Source organism: Ammodytes marinus (genome assembly GCF_949987685.1).
Source record: "Ammodytes marinus genome assembly, chromosome: 5".
In the NCBI taxonomy this organism is placed as follows: Eukaryota; Metazoa; Chordata; class Actinopteri; order Uranoscopiformes; family Ammodytidae; genus Ammodytes; species Ammodytes marinus.
Genome location: NC_137234.1, coordinates 7,773,588 through 7,796,927, shown reverse-complemented (window position 1 = coordinate 7,796,927; position 23,340 = coordinate 7,773,588). Strand labels below are relative to the sequence as shown.

The 23,340-nt window shown below is 38.9% G+C and overlaps 1 protein-coding gene across 1 annotated transcript in view; it reads left to right on the top strand.

The window, feature by feature from the left end:
* The first annotated feature begins 357 nt into the window (after positions 1–357).
* The window catches only part of kitlga (kit ligand a), a 41,703-nt gene continuing 18,720 nt past the window's right edge, over positions 358–23,340 (top strand). The window contains exon 1 of the mRNA XM_080028649.1: positions 358–649. Coding sequence (XP_079884775.1) covers positions 635–649 — 15 coding nt within the window. The 5' untranslated portion in view covers positions 358–634. The remainder of the gene's footprint in view (positions 650–23,340) is intronic.

Sequence of the window (23,340 nt, the reverse complement as noted above, 5' to 3'; positions counted from 1 at the left end):
TAAAACAGTATTGAAATAATCCTCTGTCTGTATCCTATTGTTATTATATCATTATCCAATAAATAGAAGCATAGCCTCAGACTTTACCCTGGAGTATTAGGGCTGAATAGCCTACCCAGTAAAACCGCCACTAAATTGGCAGTACAATCACTATTGAGCAACCATGCTGCGCGCAAACCTGTTCCCCTGTCTGTGTGATCTGTTGCGATTGGCAGTAGTAAGCTAGTGCATGGAGTGAACCTCTCCATACTGCGTCTCGTCAGAGGGCGGCTCTCTTGCTGCTTTTTTACGCATGATTATAAAAGCTTAGCTCCCTCCCTCTGCGCGCTGTCCAGCTCCTGCCAGCGCTTGCGAGCAATCTCAGTCAGTCAGTCAGTGTCCACAGTCCTTGTTGTAGTGAAAAATACGCTATGGTCTTTAGATGCCACGCGTCATAAGTCCAGCACTACACGTCGCAAAGGTTGGAAGTTTGAGTTCACATTTTTATCTTTTTTGCAGTTCCTGTTGTTTTTTGGGGGCACTTTTTCTTGGGCATTGGATATGTGCACACAGGAGGATGACAACCCCTTTCCACCCCGTAGAAGTAAAATAAAATAGGCTTTCGCACGCACTGGATTTACTGCTGTCGTTCCATATGAAGAAGTCAAACGTAAGTTATAATTTTTTTTTAAACTTGTGGAAACAAACCGTTTCCGTTACTACGTTACGCGGGGCAACGGGACACACCATTAGGTTACTCAAAACATAACCACTCAGTCTAGCAGATGTGGCGCACTCATTTTAACATTTAAATGTTTTTCTATTGAGGTTATGAATGCACCTTTATAAAGACACCCAGACACTCGTCGTAAAGTAATTAACTTGAATGTAGGCTAAGTAGCGCTTCCTTTGCTGTGGTCTGGCTTTAATTTACCGAGCTTGTGGTGGCGGCGGCGGCAAAGGTGTTTGACCTTCTTTACGTCTTAACGCAGCGTGTTCTAAACAGCTTCACGCCTTCCGTATCTCTTTGGACAGAAAAAAAACACAAACTAATAATGGCTCCTGGATCAATACGTTCACATCAGGGGCGCGCCAGTCTGGCACTTCAGAGTATCCGTTTCTGTGAAAGGTTTAGCACCATGCGTAACTGTCATATATTTCCGTTTTTTCTTAAAGAGATTGCATTTGTAATCAAATAGGTGACTCGATTTGCACCTGTTCACCTGCAGAGCACTGTATTTGATAAGAGGTTATTTAACTTTCTTGTGTCGTTCAGGACCTGATTTATAGCTAACAAGTTTATCTCCTGCTTATATCTAAATCTTAGTAGCATGAAACTGATAACTTTCCCTTGAAGTATTCAACCATGCCTCATTCATTCACCGTATGTCCCAACACATCACTCAGCCGGCAGGAAGCCCTTCGGTTTTCTCCATCAGCCTAGACAAGGTGCAGGGCCAGACTGCAAAACACACCTTTACAATAACACACAATCTGTGGCCTTTGACTGACCCCACATTGTAAAAATTGATGAGGGGGGAGAAAAAAAAGAAGAAAAAATCAAAAAAATAACTGCACATTCCTGCATTTTTACAGCAGCTGTCATCACTTTAAATTATACATGTATCAATCTGAAGTGTCTGAAAAGGCGCTCACTATATACATTGAATCAATTATTTTCATTATACAAGAAACCTTTTTTTCCATTTGAAAATCCTATGCAAAGCTCCAGTTAAAGATCTCAATGTGGAAATCCGTTGACATGTATTGTAACGTGTGCATGTGGGAGTTCTAGTGAGGCCAGTTTAACCTGCGTGACATCAACATCCCCCGGGCAGTTTGACTTTGAAATGTGCAGAGAGGGTTTTACCGCTAATCTCTGCCTGTGGCAACTTTAACTAATTCCAGTTACAATATGTATTAATATTGATATGACATGGTTTGGGGTGTGTGTGTGTGTTTGTGTGTGTGTGTGTGTGTGTGTGGGAAGGAAAGGCTTTGAACTGGGGACTGTTGACTGGGGGGGAAGGGTGGACATTTCTGCATCGCCCGCTGCCTCTATTCATATTCCAAGCAGAGTTTCCTTAATGCTTTTTTCAAAATGTAGTTATACAGACTCCACTGTCAAGTAATAACCTGCAGAAGTATGAATATGAAAAAAGAATGTGTATCGCATTTGGCACAGTTTCTATGGAATTTCTGGAACTTGCGAAAGAGTTTAACAATTGTACATATGAATTGATGAGGTACATATGAATAAAATCGCTCAAACCACTCAAATGAAGGTACTTTTTCACCAGGATCGGAAAAACTAAGCTGTTCATTCATATCCTAACTATCGCACACAAGGTGTTTGGGCCAGAGAAAGTGCCAGAGCATGTCAACACCTTCACAGATCATTTGGCACCAGTAGGGAGCGCTAGTTTTCTGATGCATTCAGAGAGTATTGTAAAGACCAGTCCACAGGTCTTTGGGGCTGTGTGTGTGTGTGTGTGTGTGTGTGTGTGTGTGTGTGCGTGCGTGCGTGCGTGCGTGTGTGTGTGCTCTATACCGATTATCCTATGTCTGTGGCGCCGTGCTGTCTTTCCTGAACACAGACGGTAAAAAGTTATTTGGCATTATTTGTAATGTGATGACAAACACTCACAGCTTGCTGAGTTGTTAACTGCCGAACTATTTGCTCAAATTGCACATTCCGATCAGGGTGAAGAGGTGACACAACTTGGTAGTAGGTGAGGACCAACTGTAGAAGTGTTAGAAAGTTGCCCACACATCTATATAGCTCTCTAACACAAGCCCGTAAAAACCACGGCTGCTCATATAACATCATCTCAGCTTGCTTCTGCTTTATTGTCGTGTCTCCTCTCTTGATTTGTTGGGAAACCGTTTAGAGTTACCACTGTGTAAAACAGATAATATCTTTGATTTGCTGTCCAGGAAAAAATATATGAATTGCTTCCGATTCTGAATGACGCAAATTGGCGCCGACCAGAAGGCAAAGCATGAAAGAGAAAATGCCAGAATGACACTGATGTATTATGTCATGTAACGTGTTCCAGGCATGGAGCACACACACGAGGGAGGTGTTGTGATGTGTCACAATGACACTCTCCAGTAATCTCAGCTGAATGCATTGGTTTTGTCATTTTAAATCACTTCTCGAAACACATTTTTACATACTTGCTTTCACGTGATGTCGTCTTTTTATCGTCTTTCTCATTGTCTTTTCGCCCTTTCGTCACCTGTTAATAATACGTTAATTTTTTTTTTAAATGTGTCCTTTAAAGAGGCTTTATCTTCCCCTTTTCACCATTACAATGATGTGTGTATTTGGGCATTTGATTTGTATGTGCTTTGATTCCATTGTCAAAGCACTTTGTAAACTTTGATTTTAAAGGTGCTGTACAAATAGTTATTATTAATGCAAATTAAGCATGTATAATGACGACTTAAATCTGCTATTGAAGTCCAGGAGAATACTTTTATGAAATGGTTTATCATTGAGTTTATGTTAGCAGCAGGAAAGGAGCCTCCATACTGTTTGGTGTAAGCTAACTCGGTACAAGGTCAATGATGGAGTTGCAAGCTGCGGTCGAATAGTATAATTACATCCTTTCAAGTGGTTCTGCTCCTTTTCAAAGCCACATTGCAACGTTCAATTGTGTCTAATTTGCGATTTAGTAAGGATATTCTCTGTCACGTTCCTGTACTTAAGCTCCCAGAAGTGATTTGACACCTCCTTATATGGGAGCCAAGACGTGTGTGTAGTCAGTCAGTAGATTTCCCTGGAATGCCAGCGGTTATTTAAGGGTGTATTCACACATGCCGTGTTTAGTTCGGTTGAAACGAACTCAGATGCACTTCTGCCTTCGGTGCGCATCTTTCAGGCAGGTGTGAATACAGCAATCGCACTCGGGTGCGGACCAAACAAACGCTCCGAGACCCAGCTGAAGAGGTAGTCTCGATGCGTTTCCAAACGCACTCTGCTGCAGTTCGTTTGTGGTGTGAATTTGTTCGGACTCGATCCGACCCAAATGCAGGAGGCACTGTGCCTTTTCTTTCTTTTCTTTTTTAATAAATAGCCGTCAGCTTCACATTATGGGAAAGTGTTGTTGTCACCATTATTAGGAAGATTAGTTGTGGTTTGACCGGGAGCCCAGAACAATATAAATGCTGAATGTGTTCAGCGATCAGATGAAGGAGAGGGGAGCGTCTCTCGCACAGTGCCAACAGGTTCACGCTGCGCAAGAAGTGTGTGTTTTTATTTTGCTTCCCATGTACGGGACCGTCAAGACCGTGTCAGTTTGGAGCTGAACTGCGCCGACCCAGCTGATACACAGCTTAATCAGCTGAGTGTCAGCTTGAGCCTATTCTTCTCGCGTGACGCGCATCCAGCACCAAAAATACAGTAAAAATGATGTTTCACATCGTAGGCTACAAGCCACATAACGTGGCATTGACATAAGGCTACACATTATGACCATATGAAACAACAATAATTTGATGTTTTTCCTCTTTATTTATAGGTTAGATGTAGGCCCTTTTATTATTTTTAGCCCCATATTATATCAATGATATATATTTCGCAGTTTAAACTTCGTGCTTCCTGTTTCTCTCCACCCCAGAATGTCTGTCCAATGAATGAATGACCTCAGATCACGTGTGGTTTTGCTTCGTAATGCTGGTTCACTTGCAAAAGGGGCAATATGAAAGTGGACCACACCAAACAAAAAAAATCAAAACTCTATTTGGTCTGGACCAAAGCAAGTGCACTAGCGGACTTTCCCAGTGTGAATACACCCTAAGTGCCCTGATTCTCAACAGATAGAACAGCAGTCTCGCATCAGTGAGTGATGAATGCTCATTTTTAGTCATTTGTGCATATCAAATCAACCCCTATGATTCATATGACTGCACCAAATGTATTTCATTCATAAGGTATTCACTTTGTGTATTAATGAGATCAATCATTTGTATTTTATGTTTGACCCACTTGAATCTTTAGGTTCTCCATATTCCAATGGCATTTGTTTTTCGCATCCAAATTGTGTGTTGTCTTTTTGGTTTCGGCTTCTTTATGGCATTTAATTACTTGATAAATAAATGTCATTGATATCAATTCAAAACACATTTCTCTGCAATTCATCTCACAATCATGTAATGTCAATTTTGGGTTAAAGTTCTGTTCGGGTTTGAGCATTGCTCCTTCACAAGAAAGATGTAACAACTCCTCAATTCTCTGTTTCTTTAGATAAAGTTAGTGTGGGGTTATAGGGTTAAGACAGTTATTAGTAAATCTCATTTGATTTGGTCATGTGATTTGCTTTCATGCAATCTAGAAAGCCTTGTTATTACTTTATGGAATTAAAGGATAAATTAAACAGTTTCAAATGACGTGGTAGAATAAGTTTACTAGAATATTGTACGTAAGCATTTTTTTATATACAAAAAAGTGCGTTAAGTTTAAATTATATAAAAAAGAAGAAGAAAAAACTGCCATTTTCCCCCAGCCCCCAACCACAAACAGAGCAGTACATGAGTGAAATAAATAGAACAAAGCATTGTCTCGTTAATGATTATGGGAGATTACTTTTAATGTAATGTAACTTTATTTGAACAGGGACAGTGTACAAAAGAAACATTAACCTTGTCTAGAGCAAGGAGAGATGCATTGTACCAGGTTCTAGCAAACTGCTATTTTACACCTGTAGTCCCTGATATGGAACAATGAAATAAGAGGACACAATGTTAATGATTAATGTTTAATTTTAATGGAGGACTCACACCCTATTTGCACCATCCAGGAAACTAATCTCTTTTACTCTTTTTAAGAATCTATAACTCATTTGTGGACAAAGCAAACTGCAAAAGTCATATGTTGCAACGTGTTGTATGTAGGGCTGTCAAATTAAAGCGTTAATTTCGATTAATTAATCACAGAAAAATTAACGCGATTAAAAAAATTAACGCATATTAATCGCACTTCTATAATGCCCTTTGACCCGGTGCAAAAGTGGTGCGGAGGGAGAAAAGTAAAGAGAGAAGCAGAGCTCTATGGACGGTTTATGCTTGGGCAAATAAGCATGCAGGTAGGAAGACATCTTACTTAATTCTCCGCAGTGTCCGTGCATTATTGATTTAGTGGGTGCAACAATGTAGGCTAGGTTCAAAACAGTAGGCCTATCTCTCAATCTTCCACCAATTTTGTTTGCTAGCTGTCTCGCAGAAACGGACTCCCGCCGTGTGTGTGTGTGTGTGTGTGTGTGTGTGTGTGTGTGTGTGTGTGTGTGTGTGTCAATAGTTTTGCTTATGAGTGGGCTACGAAATGGTGGCAGTGCAGCGCTGTCTGTTGTGGGAGATGGAAAGTCGTCATTTAGTCTGCTTGTTTTTTTGAGAAAATTCGGCGCTAGTTCATGTATAAAGCTGGCTGAGGGGAGGAGACAGAAGTTACGAGAGCCGGAGAGCAAGCGCGCGCGCGAGAGAGAGAGACAAACTGTAGTAGGCTATACAGCTGTTTATAAACAGGTATAAAAGTGTCATATAAGTATGCGATTAATTTAGATTAATTAATCACAGAGCCTGTAATTAATTAGATTAATTTTTTTAATCGCATGACAGCTCTAGTTTTATGAATTTGAAATTAATTAAGTATTATTTACTGGTCAACCGATAGGGTTTCAATGGTATATGGCGTTATTTAGAGAGCACGTCAACCTATGGCCGATATCATGTTACAGTGATAATCCGATGCAAAAAACACTTAAGTGGGCAGGCAGTCGAAGTTGATGCAACATTGTTTCTAAGAACCGTGTTCAAGCCAAATTTCATAAATAAATACATCTCATTGTGAAAAATCAATAGTCTACCTAAGTGTTTGGATCAATAGTGCCATAACTAGCTCTAAAGCAGAACTGTAATGCATGCACAATTCATAAACCCAACAAAAATATAATTTGCAGAACTGTTTTGCACGCTCAATCCATAAACTCAAACAAAAACAACATGGTTTGAATTACAAGTTTTTCCTCTGTCACATGGCCCAGTCCTCTGAGCATATGATGTCTTAATCACCAACAAGAGATCGGGGTTGCGGTCCCTGATCCAGAGAAAAGGTCTGGGACAAGCGGTCACATCAGGCGCTGTGCCCAGTCAACAAATGTGGTGTTTAGCTACGGTTGATTTTCGTGAGGGTTTGGAATAAAATACCACCCGGGATCTCAAGTCATTGTTTGAAATTTGTGGGATGATGACGTCCCATAAACTGGAGCATTGAGAACTTTGAGAATGTAAACAAAAAATATACTGAACTCTGGGCGATTTACTGCTACACTTCAAGGCCTCCCCAGTTAAGAATCCCTGAGGGCCTTTTCAAACCTGAAGTTTGAAATAACCGGTTGGATCGGTTTCAAGGATGTATTAGACCCGAGTTTGAGCTTGCCCCCCTATAAAACAGGTGCAGTTAGTGGGTGTCATGTGAGTGCAAACATTAGTGGAGAAATCCCCATCACATGGACACAGTTTCCATTAAGTTTAAATCAGCCGCATACTGTATATAAATCATATTTTATTAGTGAAAGGTAATTACCAGCATGTTACATCGCAACATCTCATTTCCTCTCCTGAACTATCAATGCTGTGTCTCGAATTACGCCATACTTGCGACTAAGCCTTCTGCATTAAATGTCGTACATTGTTTTTGAGTCTAAGATTTACAATGTAAACTGCACTTATGGCCTTGTGTGACTCGGGAGGATCTTAAATCTCAATAGATTTTTTTGGAAAGCTCTTTACATTGTCTATTGTTGGATGCAGTATATTCTTGACAAGGGACATATTTATTCAATTTCCATCAGACTGCAAAAATAATTGAAATGCATGACCAACACTGAACATTTATGGGTAAATAGGGCCCACCATTTTGTGTAATTTTCCACTTATTTGAAGAAAGAGTAATTGCTTCTCTAAAAAGGAATGTAATGCATTCAGTGAGAGTGCGGAGGCTGTAGCCGCTAATGTTAGGAACCTGGCAACCACTTCAGAAGGTGCATCAAGGGTTCATTTAAATATTTTCCTTTGTGTTATTCTCATGTTGCACCAAACAGAATATGTATTTATATAAAAACATTTATTATGTGAAGTCTAAATTGGCTAAGATACATAAGGGCTCACTGTAAACCAGCTTCGTCTTCTAACTTAACACTCTTTTTCACATCTGTCTCATATGCAAATAAAATATAATTAGAAGAATATTATGAAATCATCCAGCCACATTTTGAGTGATTTTAGATCTGGTTTAAAGTACTCAGTGCTGTGTTGCACTTTGGGAAATGGCCTTCACACTCGTAGCTTTGCAGAACATAAATTCACAGCAGTCAAGCGATGTCATACAAGTCTGTTTTTGTTGGCGTCTGATAAGTTGACATAACAGTGGTAGAAGCTTTTCGCAGAGAAGCCACAACATCTTCAAAGATGGATTGGTTGCGAATTTGTCCCTCACACCCTTTCTGTGGAAACCAAGCTACCAGAAATGTTGTTGTGAAAAAGGGAATTAAATTATCAATGAACATGTTTCAGTTGTTGATTCTACTGCTAAGAAAAAACATGTATGTACAGCAGAAGGTATAAAATCCATGCGCGATCACAGAACCTCATGTAGAAATGGGGGAAACATAAGTCACACTATAGTTTTAAATTATCCCACTGTAAGTCATGTTGGCAAGGCAAGGAGTTCTGACCAATCTGAATCTAATATCCAATTAGATACTTAAATATAAAAAGGATTTAGAGCAGGGGTGTCCAAACTTTTTTCACTGAGGGCCACATAGAGAAAAATCTACGAAGGGCCGGGCCACTTTGCCAAAATAACACATTTGTCAGGACATGTAGCTGCTCTGATGTTTAGTTTCATAGTGTCTTCGTAGATTGTAATCCTTCACGGCAACACTTTACTTGCACATTAAAAAGATACATCCCCCCTCTTGTTAAATGCCATTGATACACCCAGTGTTTTCTGCTTTTACGTCTAATATCCAGCTTGGTGAAAATAGTAGCCAGCTGAGATCCCACCCCTCCAAGGGGGGTCCGGGGGTATGCCCCCCCGGGAGATTTTTTAAAGTTTTTAAAGTGAAATGCATGAATCTGGTGCACTTTGAGAGGGAAATTAAGAGGCTAAAGCTGAAGAATTTTGTATGAAAAAAATGTAAACACTGTGTCAGATGAATTAGAAGCTATTGGAGAAGGACACATGGATTTTCCATAATAATATTAATTTAAATAAAAATATTATGCAGGGTCCTCTGGGATGGCCTTGGTGCTCTTTTTCTTTTATGGGACATATTTCTCTGTAATATAATGAGTGCATTTATATTATTTAAAAATTAAAAGGGCCATATTACATTATATTTTTAAAATGTGCCAAGGGCCAATCAATCAGTTTTGACACCCCTGCACTAGTGGGTTAACTAAGAAATGCAAAAAAAAAAAAAATTTTTTTTTCAAAGGGCCATATTGCACTATATTTTTTAAATCGGCCGCGGGCCAATAAAAAGCGGGCCGCGGGCCGCAGTTGGCCCGCGGGCCGTAGTTTGGACACCCCTGATTTAGAGTATGTATATGTTGTTGTATCTGCTATAATGAAATTTATATAAGGGGGTGTTTCAGCTGATCACCTCAGTATAATACAATTTCATCATGTTGCGGTTTTGCTATTAGGGTTTCTATTCAGGCTCATTGAAATGCCTCAGGCAAAAGTGTTTACATGGTGCACAATAGGAAAGTTGAAAAAAAAGGAAGTGGAAGTGTCTAGGGCGTTTGACGGGGCGGTGGTGATGTCATGATCTCTACAGAAATAGAAACATCGCCCCAAGCAAAATTATTGTGTCTATCTTAAGTCATAGAAAAATCTATCTATCTATCTATCTATCTATCTATCTATCTATCTATCTATCTATCTATCTATCTATCTATCTATCTATCTATCTATCTATCTATCTATCTATCTATCTATCTATCTATCTATCTATCTATCTATCTATCAAATGAGGCTACTTATAAGGGAGGAGATCAGAAAACAATTAGGCTTCATGTTTGAATTTGAGCCAAGGGGGACATATTATGCACATGTTTGGGTTCTAATGTGTATGTTTGGGTGTCTTCTAGAAGTGGTTTCCATGGTGTGTTGTGCAGAAAACCCTATAATTTTCACACTTCCCATTTCTTCATCACCTATGTCTAGCCTTTTTTTTACTCTCTGTCTGAAACACCCCTCGGAGGATGGAAAGCCAAAAAGCATTTATCTTGAGTGAGAGCTGAAACGGCATAGGTTGTATAATGTTGATCAGTTTGAGGCGGTGAGGATGTGAAGCTCTGGTTGACTGCAAAAGGCTGCTACTTGAGGGGCGTGTTGCCGATTCAGGACGCTGATAATGAGGCTGAAGTCTTTTTCCCGTGACTGAAGGTGTGCTTGGATAGCGTGGCTATAAAAACAGTTGCCAAAAAACGACATGATAGCAATCAATGTGTTTGCTTCCAGCGAAGTCAAAGTGCCCCTAGTGTAGCGGTTAAGGGTGAGTCAGCAGGGGAAGAGACCTTCCTTCTCTTAAAGACAGAGTCAACAATTCTGGAGAATAATTTTTGTCAAGCTTTCTCCAGAATCACTGGCCCCACCTTATCACACATCAGCTCTGCAGTACCTACAAGAAAGTGAAAATAAGGTTGCCAAACAATTGTCGTTTCGTCGATTGACATTTGAAAGCAGCAGAGGCAAGGACCAGTTTTCATCTTTGACGGCAACAAGATAATTGGCTCACATCTGCCTAATCTGTTTGGTTTAACTGAAAGAGTGACACCCTGCGTCTGATGGTTGAGTTGGAAGAGGGAACAGAAAGAAAAGACAGAGAGAGAGAGAGCGAGAAAATTATTGATAGAAGAAACATTCAAAACGTCACTTGTCCTGATTGAATTTAGGCTTACGCTCATTCCAAAAGCGTGTGTCCCTTACGATTGTAAATAAAATTGCATTCAGATGGGCTTAATTTATCTAATTTTTCATACTTAGAAATAGTTTCACCGGTGATGGGGAGCCACAAAAGAAAATTGTAATTGCATTTAGAAACTATGTTTGTCATCTCTGCTGTGCAAGTTACATTATAGAAGTGTGCATGGTATTTGTCATAAACACACTGATTTAAGCTTGACAGGATGTGCAGCTAATAGAAACTGTTCCTCTGGGTTTTAGGGATTGTTGAATACTTTTCTCAGCTGTTGCCTGTTTCAGCACGGCTGGTCTTGTGAATTAGGCAAGCAATTCCTTTAACAGTTTTTTCAGTACATTACTCTAAGGAATACGTTCTTAAACACAAAAGCCAAAGTTCTCAAATTTCTGGAATTTGCTGCATTTCCAAGAGTTAGCAGCAATAATTAGAAAACTTTTGATTTAAAGGTGTAATCAGCAATTCTGGAGAATGCATTTTGGCAAAATCATTGAATATCTCCTCATGATCTACTACCAGTATGTACTGTGTGTCCGGTTCTACACAGCCAAGGCTCTGTAATTGGGCGTGTTGCTTGCATTGTTTTGCAGCTCACACACAGTACAGACAGGTACAGTGGATTGTGAGGAGATAGTCACTGATTTTGACAAAAAAAGTGATTTTGACAACAAGAGTTCTCCAGGATCACTGACTCCACAGAAATCAGACGGAAATTGAGTAAGTATTAAATGTTGTACAGACAGTTTAACACTTCTTGTTTGTACTAGAAAGGTCCTAAGGTTCAATACATAGTTGGATATGAAGACATTTCCTACTGTACAATTCAGTGTGTAACAGAAACCAATAGGCATCTTGACGCCTGCATCATACGGTCTGAGGGAAGACCGTTTGAAGTTTGTTCATTTTTAAGAGGGTGGCACATTGTTTCCTTCTTACTTATCCCTATCTCAGTCATGGATGTCTTCATTGCAAAATAAAAAGGCATGATCAGCAGCACCGTTGTTTGCGCCTTGTGTCATCAAAGCCTTAAAGTAATTGGCTATGCATGGTGGTTAGCAATGACCTGGTTAACATCAGGGAGACAGCCATTACAGACCACACTCATACATATCCTGGGATGAATCACAAGATCAACACACCAATTAGTTACTCTTTGTATTAAAGCTATTGTGAATAACTTCTGTCACCCCCATGAAGAATTCTGAGCAATTACAACAACATTGTCTTCCCATCTACATGACGTAAGCCTTCGGTTTTTTCTTAGAATCAACAACTGAAACATTTCTTGGGCGCTTCCTGATGTCAGGGGTGAAACCAGTTTGGAAATGCTGCCATACTGAGAAATACAGAGAGAGTTTTGTGGAGCTAATCAACTTTGTGTCAACTCATTTTGCGATGGTTTGAAAATGACCGACATTCATTTTTATGAAAAAGGAATAAGATTAGGCTGACCCTGTTCTGAATTGTCGAGGAGAACTATATAGGAGAAAATCTGCTGTTAAGATTCAAATTAAAAAGCATAGTTGCACAATTAAAGTTTCTTCCTTGTTGCATAAATCAGATGTACTTCCTGCAGTTGGTGCATATTAACCAGAGCTTGTCCTTGCAGTTAACTGTTGACGTAGTAAGTGATATTGTTTTATAAAGACACAAGGAGGGGGAAAGCCAAAACAGTGCCTTCCCTTTCCAAGGTAAACAACAGTAAGCATACAGTCCTGAAATGCATTTTATCTTCACCCTCACCCCTTTCAAATTTGACTACAGTAGCGAGATGAGATTTGCTGCTATATGCGGACATCAGGTCAACACATATCACTGTAAAATTTGATAAGTTGACCTTACTTTAACAAATTTAGGAAACCGAATGCCTTGAAATAGTTAAGTTAATATAACCATTAGTCTTAAGTTTGGTTTACTTAAAGTTGAGGTATATTTATCTATTCAGTGTAGTTCTTTCAACTTCAAAATTCATGTGTAGCGGAGGGGAAGGGTTAGTTAATTGTTTTTTATTAGACAATTTGGAGAGACAGAGTTTAAATAGAACGACCCCGGGCTGGATTTTAACCTGTGGTCTGCTGCTTCTGAGGAGTGGGGGGGACGCTCTAACCACTACACCATGAGCTCCCCCGAGGTAGTGATTTGTTTAGGTAAATTGTGGCTTGTGAGTTTCAAACAAATGAAAGAGTGAAAGACGTTGTCCGTCCATTTCTTCGACACACCCTTGAACTCTCCCAGTGACGGTAAACTCATTTGGCCACTGCACTGCTGCATCTCGCACAACCAATTTCAAGAGAAAAACCTTTGCAGATATGTGGAATAACAACATTTGATCTGCACAGAAATCCTGTGTGTTTGTTCATCTCTGGATTGTTTTTCCACTCTCTGTTTCTTCAGCCACATTTCAGTTTGTGTTTGCACTATTCTCCAGATCACTAGCATTTCAAGACCATCGTTTAACGCAACGGGGTGCTGATTTTCACAAAAAGCTACGGTGAAGTCTGTTCTCATTAGACATTTGAAAAGTTTTTAATTTTTTTCGTTTAATGTTATTCTTGACAACATATGTTCGTCTTACAACACACACACACACACACACACACACACACACACACACACACAAAAACAAATATTTTCATCTAGTGATAATGAGCAATTTATTTGTTTTCACGTTGCGATAACGATCTATGGATCTGTTTTCATGTTGCGTTAATGTGCTATTTAAGTGTTGTCCAGATAACATCACTTAAAATGTATTTTTAGCTAGAGCTCTGCGTACACAGGTTCTCTTCCTCTGTCTGTCCATCCTGTTGGTAAGGTAATACATTGCTTCAGACCTGCGTAGCTTTTCTCATATGTTAGCGACACCATCTCCCATGGAATGGCTTTGCATGTGTTTAATATAAGTTGCCCAAATAACATATTTTTTTTTGGCATTAATTTAACTGACTTCAAGGAACTTTTAAATGTTTTCATGAAACAGTCTCATGATTCTTAAATGACCTCTAACAGCAAACAAGAACCAAAGCAAAAACTAATTTTATAAAAATATTATTTTCCTTCCTCAGGTCAAATTTCCTAGGAACTAGAAAGGCAGGCAGACAGAACATCCTGTGTTACGTTTCTCTTAAGTTATTACAGCTAAGAAGTGCCTCTTAAGCTTCTCTCTATGAATCATCTTAATGGTCTGGATCCTCTATATCACTTTGAAGTGTATTTAGTTAGTGCCAGTAGCAGCTGAGACACCTCAGCAGCAGAGAGCAGCACACTCTATGATCTAAGATGCTGATTTGATTTACACATGAAGTAAGTGAGCTGTTGGTGCCTGCAAACTGATACTACGTCCTGACATTGTATTTTTAGCCTCTTTGTTGTACTGTTTCAATGGTAGGAGAGTGCATTTATGAATCATGTTTTAATACATAATCAAGGTAAAGGATTTGGTGCTTACTATGATCTTGCTTCCACAACTGATTACTACTCATTGTAAGCTCAACACTAAAGTTTCAACAGGGCATTTTGATGATGAATACAACTAATCTTTGTGGTTTTATTCAGGCAAAAGCTTCTTCCTGCATATTGAGGAACCTTTTTTGTGCAGTTTAATTATCAAGACGTTACATATTGACATTTGAATGTGACTTAGGGTCCTACCTGTTGGCCTGTGAATCTCCATTTCTTGACAAAGTGGGTGGGAAAAAACACAACAAAATATCCAGTCAGTAAACAGCTTTTGGGAATGGAAAATATTGTCCCAGTCTTACAAAGCACTGACTGATATATTCAACAATATAATTACACATATTATATTAATACATAGATAAGCTTTGAGTATTATAAACATTTAATTAGTCAGGGCGTACGATTGAAGCTGGGATTAGTGTGGGAACACTAGAAGTTTATCTTATGATACACTATGCAAAATCATTCTATGAGAAGTATTATTTAGTTCCTCACAAACAAACTGATATATTGAGCGAAAGAAGCTCGAGAACATCTGGGGCAACAATAGCGGCCTAGTACATTTAAGTCCACAGCATTTGTCATCTCATCTGCCCTGTTGTAATCCTCATTATGAAACACTTATATCACATGGCAAAATTCACAAACAATGATCTCGGCAACAAGATAAGGATAAAAAAAAGTGATCTCTTTGTCTAAAACAGGCTGCATGTTGCCATGGTGGACTAATGCCATGCGAGGTCCTGTGTTCCGCTTTTATGAGATTAAGTGGTTAAGAGGGCCACGAGGCAGGCGGTCTGGAGCGCCTGTTCAGCTAATGATGCCCCCGGTTCAAAGTGGTGATGGAAAATGGGGGGTGTAATCATCCTCGGCATAAATATGATTTGGGAGAGCGCCGGCTTGCTCGGACTGGAGAGCCATAACATACCTGACAAAGACGAACAAGAGGGCTTTAGTTTGGAGGGCTTGCAGCTGACTATACTCAACTCTGTTTGGTTCAATTACCAGCTGGTTCTGCTGCTGTACTGTATGAATATAAGTGGTTGATTAGATTTTAGATTTTGTAGGACTTTTTCAGTGGTCCTAATAGAAATAGGGACCCTTTCCAGCACAGAAAATAATTTAATTTTCAGGCAGAGAAGCTGTGACGTCATTCTCGTAAGGTCACTGAGTCTACGCACGTACAAGGATATTTAAAATATAATCAATTTCCCCCCCATCCGTTTGTAGAAGAATTCCTGTACATATGGCGGTGTCAAGAAGTTGACGTTATCATGCCAGGCCAGTAGGTGGCAATAATGCATGTCAAACAACTTTGTGAGCATGTGCCTTTGAGCGTCTTCTTGAGCTAGGTTGGTGCATGTTCAGTAGATTTAAACAACAATTTCCAATGCGAGAAAGGTTCCGGTTGTGATGTTTGCATGTCCAGAAAAAGGCCAAACCGTGGAGAAAAATATAAGGATACAAAAATAAAAAATACAAATCGCGGTGTTGAAGACAATTTGAACCCATTGAGCCTTGTTTATTGATTTGTTTGGTACACAGTGTATATGTTGGGAGTCCATGAGCAAGTTTGGAACTTGTAGAAACAAGATGTGTATGTTTTTACACTTGTGTTATGTAACTATGTTTTAACTTTTTCTAATTCCTTGATGTAATAAGATATCTCCCGTTAGACAGGAATTTGTTCTCCATTTTACATCTTGCTTTTATAAGATTTTGTTGCGTATGCTTCTGGTTACTGCATCACAGGCTACAATAATGATGTTGCAAGCATTATGTGAAAATGATTTGAACCTGAGGAAATATTTGTAGGGGAAGGTGGGGTGATTTGTGCATTTTGGAAGTTGCAAAACCCATTGTTTCTAGAAAACCGTGGAAGAAATTGGAAATGTGACCACATATTTAAGAAGAGCCATCCATTTGACTCATCTTGTAAAGAAGGGAGACACAAGGAATAAGATATAAGCACATTTAAGCTCAAAAAACTGTGTTTTGCCTTTCAAAGTAAAATTTCCATGATCAAGGTTTTTTGATTATTGTGTCTGAACAATTATAGACACGTTTGAAAACATTTGACACATGTTTTAGTGCTTTGGTATGCTACACTTTGAGTCTATATAATTAGCACAATGTCAACCCTAAATTGCTGCATCATGCCTATTATCCAAAATTCTGGGGATGGGGTGATTTGTGCGCAAGGGCCTGGGTGAGTTATAAGTAAGTAAGTAAGTAAAATGTATTTATAAAAGCACATTTATGACAGTTTGCACTGTCCAAAGTGCTGTACATAGTGCATTCAGTAGGTAAACAATGAAGGTAAAATAACAATAACCAAAATAAAAGACGTAAAGCCCATACATCCACATAAACACAGATAGTAGTGCAGAGGTAAGTAAGTAGTGCAGAGGTTAATGGGGAGGAAACACCAGGGTGTACATATGGGTTTTGAGCCTTGATTTAAAGGCAGAAATGTAGGGGGAATCACATTTGTCAGGTGGCAGTTGGTTCCACAAGCACGGAGCAACTAGTGCAAAGTACATTTCTGAGAGTTGTGCCAGTGGCATGGCTGTATACGCTGGTCACCAAAAGAAAGTGATTGTCTACAGTAGCTCAGAAGAGAGTGACATCTCAATTCCACTTAACGACACCACTGATGAGAGTTCAGATGGCCAGAAAGATGATGATGGTGACTTTGTCATTGTGACACAATGACGCACAAATCACCCCACGTAGTGGGGTGATTTGTGCGACAAGACAACTTTTTTTCCGAAAGCTATATTTCTTAAACAGTTTATTCCAGATCCAAAGTTTGTATTGCCAGGGATGCACAACATCCTGAAATATATGTACATATTTGAGTTGGAGACATAACTGTCAAGGCCTCACTTTAAAATCACTTTGAGTAAAAAGTTGCACAAATCACCCCACCTTCCCCTATTTGTAAATAGATTTATGAAAATAATAACAGCTTTATATATTTTAGTTAGACTTTATCAATTGACATATAACACAAGAACTGTGATATATAACATTAATCAAAGATTAGTTACAAAAACTCAACTTTGGGCAATGTCCTTTCTGAAGATTTAGAGTATAACATTCAGACAAAAATAATTTCTCTAAGCGCTGTAACTTTCATTTATTTTAGTAAACAAGGATTAAACAGCTACAACTGTACTTAATGATAACAAAGGGTGCAGTTACTAACTTATAGATTCAGTTTTAGAAACGTCCATCGCATGGTTTTCATGATTTTATTGAATGTCATGCTTGAGCAATCAAACAACTGCATGCATTGGACATAAATAACAACTCTGAAATAACCTGCCATAAAACAAACGTAGACATGGATTGAGCCTAGTCCTTGACTAAAGGTAATTTTGAATGGAGATTTTCTATTGAAAATACAAACTAGTCCAGGACTATAGGCGTTATCCATGTCTGCGAAACTGGGCCATAGCGGTAAAACGCCAACATTAACAAGATGTAAATGTTTTTGTTGAACCGTGATCACAGAAAAACCACACCAGGGGGGTTGTCAATGAATGTCAGAAATATTGCTTTTTCCATAGTGTGTAAGTTAAGAACATAATTCCACCCTTGTTTTATTATCAGCATGGTTGCACTTTGGTACAAATGAAACAAATCAGATGATAAGAAGATTTATAATTTTTGCATCGAGTTGTCATCCCCGTAAATTATTTGATGCTACATAAAGTTGTTTTTACACATTTGCACAAACAAGACTTTCACAAGTTGGACCTACTTTCTTTTTAACGTTACATTTGAGACATTACATTGGTGCCCAAAAAACCGCGCGAGAGAGGCAGCAGTAACAGATGTAGATGTAGGATGTGTGTTCCAGGCCTTACGATTCATATGTATTTAATTCTCATTGGTAGGGGGAGAGTTAGGGTGTTCTATTAATGTGTAATTACCTATTTTTTTTATTTATGATTGTAATTGAAATGTATTGATTTTTTAACAGGCCTGGAAGCCTTCAGGTTCTTGTATAATGCTAACCTGAAGAGTTTGCTGTGTTTCTTTATTGCCAACTTCCTCTTGATATTCCAATTATAAAATAGCACAGTACTCAGAACATTGTTTGCCACTTGATCATCTTTTGTTTATTTGCAATAGACAGACAACCAGTTGTATATATGGTAAAGCAGCTAGCTAACCCACTGACTCTATGTGCATGAAGTCTGCATGTATGTTTGTGACAGCCCTGCAGCACACGTCAGTATGGTAGCCGTAAACATGAAATCTTACAAGGTAGAATAAAGTTGTACAACCAAAACCGTCTAGAGTCTAGACCGACAATATTGCCATAATCAAAAGTCTGCTATATGATCTGCTGAGTCTGCAGAAGTTTTTGTATGAAATCCTTGGTTGGAGGTCTTCTTTGAACCTCCAGTAAAAAAAATTATATATGTCAACATTTTAAGAAATATATAAATGGATTTCCATAAAATCTGGTGGAAAGGTCTGCCTTGGGACGAAGAAACAATTGATTATACTTTGATGGTAGACATTTACTTCTCATCATCAATCACATACTCAAATTGTACTGACTTGTTCAATGTAGATGTTACATTCTGACATGTTTGAGTTGGTTTAATTTGACAACATTTTAATTTTAATATATATAACTTTTTTGGCATCTGCAAAAGGGCTGTAGGCCTACATAACATCTCCTCTCATCCATTTTAAGTCAGGCCTCTTGTAGTATCATACGAGTGAAAACTAAGATGCTTTTGGAGAGTGCAAAGCTGCACCAGTAGTGCAGAGGTCGAGAATAGAAGTTAAGGTCTAAACACAAGAAGTTCAGATCAGTACTACCATTAAAAACAAAACAGTTACTGTGTTCATGAAGTCCCATTTTCTCACATAATTTGTATCAACATCTGTTCCCAAGTATTTTGGAGAGAGCCACCTCACAACTGTCAGCATCCAGAGCTGAAATTTTAACCTTAGGCCTGTCCTTCAAATTTGAAAGCTCCTTAAACTTTAGCAGCGTTCTGCCGCCTTGTTTAACGAGTTGAGACATCTGTTTCACTAAGAACCTGGAGAAAGGCTGCCAATGTCGCTGTCATCACCCACACAACATTTAAGCCTGCATCTAATCCTGCTGTGTATACTGCTGTGTGTACTTGGCCCTCACATTAAAGGCACAGGGATGACTTTTAAAAATGGAATAGTGGTTTACGGCTTCTCTGTTTAAAACATGATGAGTGCAGATGTGTTCAGAACCATTTATCCCCTTTGCTGGATGATTTTCTCTAAACAATTGTGAGTGTGGTGTTGTTGAAACAATGTTTCTTCAAACTGAAATGGATTGACAATGAAGACAATTGCATGACAATGTGGGAACAACATGTGTAACGCAATGCCAAGCTCGCACTTTAAATACTGTAGATCTAATTGGGAGTGGCATTCTGCAAAACAAAGACTGTCTGAGCAGCAGTTCATGACCCTTTCTGTACAAACCAAACAGGCCTCTTTTATTTTCAATTATTTATTTTTCGATATGGTTTTTAGTTTGACATGAAGGCATTAGTGCAGTGGCCACCACCTAATGAAAAGGGTAGTTTCAAGGAGTCTTGAGTAAGATTGCCATTCATTGGATCAAGATTAGTGAAAGCATTTTTGAAGTTCTTAAGCCTCGTTTCCACTGAGCGGGTGCAGTTTGGTTCGGTGCAGCTCAGCATGCATGTATTAGCATTTTCACTGTCAAAAGTTGGCAATCGTACCAAAATAAGCGAACAGTGCTAGGTTTGTCACCCTTTTGTTGGGTTACCAAGCTGTCCCAAAAGGGTGGAGCTACACACTGCAGTCCGTTGATTCTGTGAAATCACCTTTTTTCCTCTTCATTGAATTAAAATGTTAAAAGGGGTATTATCTGGTGGCCTTTTCCAAATGTAATCCTAAATGCAACCCCTTGAGACTCAAACAAAGTTTCTAGAGAGACACATAATCCAGAGTTATAGGAAGATCTGTGTCAGATTACATGGACAACCCACATGGAATCATTTTGGCAACGCAGCTTTTCTGCATCTGTTGCACAGTCCCTGCTAAGACAGTCAGATTGCACCAAACAAAAGAGAAAAAACAGGTCAATGTGCTGGTTTACTTATTCATTCAGTTCATGTGTGGAAGGTAGGGATTTTATAAAGACTACGTGCTTGGGTGTAATATTACAAAGGAAGCGCCAATGAGCTTGGATATAATTTTAGATTGTGAATTTGGTTCTTAAAGCTATAGTGCGATATCAACCTAGGGGGAATTCTGAATAATTACAAAAACATTGTCGGCAAATCAACATGTTTTTTTGAGCTCCTGTTCCAGTGTCAGGGGCGACACAAGTTTGTGAGAAATACATAGAGTTTTGTGAAGCTAATAGGCTCAATCGATTTTTTTGTCAACTCGTTTGGCGATATTTTGAATGTAACCAAAATTAATTTATATGAAAAAGTAACGCACAAAAGCTTTAAGTAATCTTTTAGTTTTTTATGAAAACAATGATGCTATTGTTAATTTGGTCTGACATTTGCATGATGTACATTATTACCTTGGAAGTCTTTAAAATATAATAGGATTTGTTCTTGTTGATTGTGGAGGCAAACATGCGGCTCTGCTTTGCTGAACAACTTGTATTTGCAAAATCCCTGACCTTATGTACTGTATAATGTCTAGACTTGTATTATCCTGTACACATGTGGTCCACGGGCTACAGAGGTTGTGACATAACTGAAGTATTTTACATTTGTGTACACAATCAGCAATTCTCTAAGCTCTCCTAAAACCTTGCTTGTTATGCTTATCATCCTTGTCTTCCACTTACATGCTTTAGAGAGCTGTAAAAGCTAGACAGAATTGAATTACATCCCATCTGCCCATACATTGCGCTTTTTCCTTTCGACCTTTTCCTGCTGGTGATAGATCATTGTTCAGTTCTCTTCCTGTTGTGACTGTGTTTGACAAATATGTACTGTAGGCCTACGAACAGGAGGAAACGGGCGGTGAAATCTGCCATGGAGATCCATATATACTGTATATATATAATATTTATAGAATGCTGTAAATGTGAACAATACAATTGTAGGATGATAACTATGCATGATAACATGAATCATGAATGTGTGTAATTGTATATGAGAAGCAACATGTTTCGGCAAAGGCTCACGTATGAGTCAGGAAATCCCTGATTAAATAAACCAAAGAACAGAATCCTGTTGTACTGGTTAATGCGCTGAAGATTAGACATGGATCAGCTCACTATGATCTTTTTATCCCTCGCACTAAGTCCCCATTTGTGAAACACTCGGCTTTATTCACAAAAGTGGTTCACTTTCAATGAGTGAACAGAAGTGGTTCACTTTCAATGTTTGCTGAATTGTTTTGGGTTGGGCTCCGGCTGGCCTCAATCTTTATTTAGAGGAACATTTGCGGGTCTATTGCATAATATGGTCAGATTGGCACAGAGGGGAGCACTCCTGTGGTATGGTGGTAAGAGCTCCCCCCGACAAAGGCTTAGACCTCATCGCAGCAGACCAGGGTTTGAATCGGGCCGTGGCCATTCTCCTCATGTCATTCCCCTCTCTACCCCATTCCATCTGTCTCTCAGCACTGTCAATAAAAGCATGAAAAATGGAAAAATGCAACAACAAAAAAATTGGACAGAGGAGAGGTCGGTGGTCTACTTAATGATTTGAATGGCAGCTGTTAAAGTACGCTAAGCCAATTCAGCTACATTAAGCAGTTAAATACTTAAAAGGGAGAGACAGATCAAAGGCCTTCTAGAAAACCAGGTACCATGCCACCATTTCCTAAAAGGCATCTTCAAGGCGCCCTGTGAAAACAAACGTATTTGTAGATTTTGTGTACGTGCTTTCCCAAGTGCTTGTACAATTACTGTCCTCCTGCAGGTGTATGATACAATCAGAACAGGGATCAACTTGTAAAAATGTTGCTCCGTGGGGCAACTTGTGGTCAGGATACATTTAAAGGCTTAATTCATATCTGCAAAACCCTTAATCTTAAGCATCTTTTTACTATTCAAAAAATATTTCTTTTCCAAAGAGAACCCTCTCTATCATGAATAATAAGGTACGAAAAACGTTGTATGTCAAAATGTGTTTGTCAGTTTTAACTGCACAGACTTTAACTTTAGTATAAATCGTCCTGCTTCATACTGCCACAGTCATGTAGAAGACCAACAACAATATGCCTCTGAGCAGCTTGTTTAAATTCATAACGGCAAGGCAGATGTAATAAGCACAACCTTGTATGAAATGTAATTAATATATCAGCTACTCAGACAGATGCTAACAGGCACAGGCAAAGCACTATTTTGCAGTTTCAAGTTTAAATTTCAATCAGTTAACTGTTGGGTTGGAACAACATGAATCACACTATTTAGAACTGAACATTCAGATTGTGACATTCCAAATGAAAAATATCCTCTGCTTTTGAAATTAAATCTATCTGTCGGAAATGGTTGTATCTAATCTTCTCTCAAGCTAAACAATATGACAATCTCAAGTTAACATGACAGTCAGTTAACCTAAGTCTACCTTTTCCCAAGGCACCAAAAGTTGGCTGAGAGCATGTTGCATGTCAGCAACTGGAGACTGCTGACATGCAGCACAATTGCTCACCGTAGGTCTTAATTATTAAACTACAAAGAAACCCTAACCCAAAGAAAGGAACTAGTACTATTAAACCCTCAAAAAAAAGTACCAGACAAAAAATATATTAATAAAACAATTAAATAAATAATGAATAAAGACGACAAACCCCAAAATCTGAGCAGGACCGAGTCCAGAAAAGCATTTAGCGCTACTTGTTGCCAAAATTAAAATTTCTGGTGTAAATCTGACCTGCCATTCACACAGGAAACAATGTG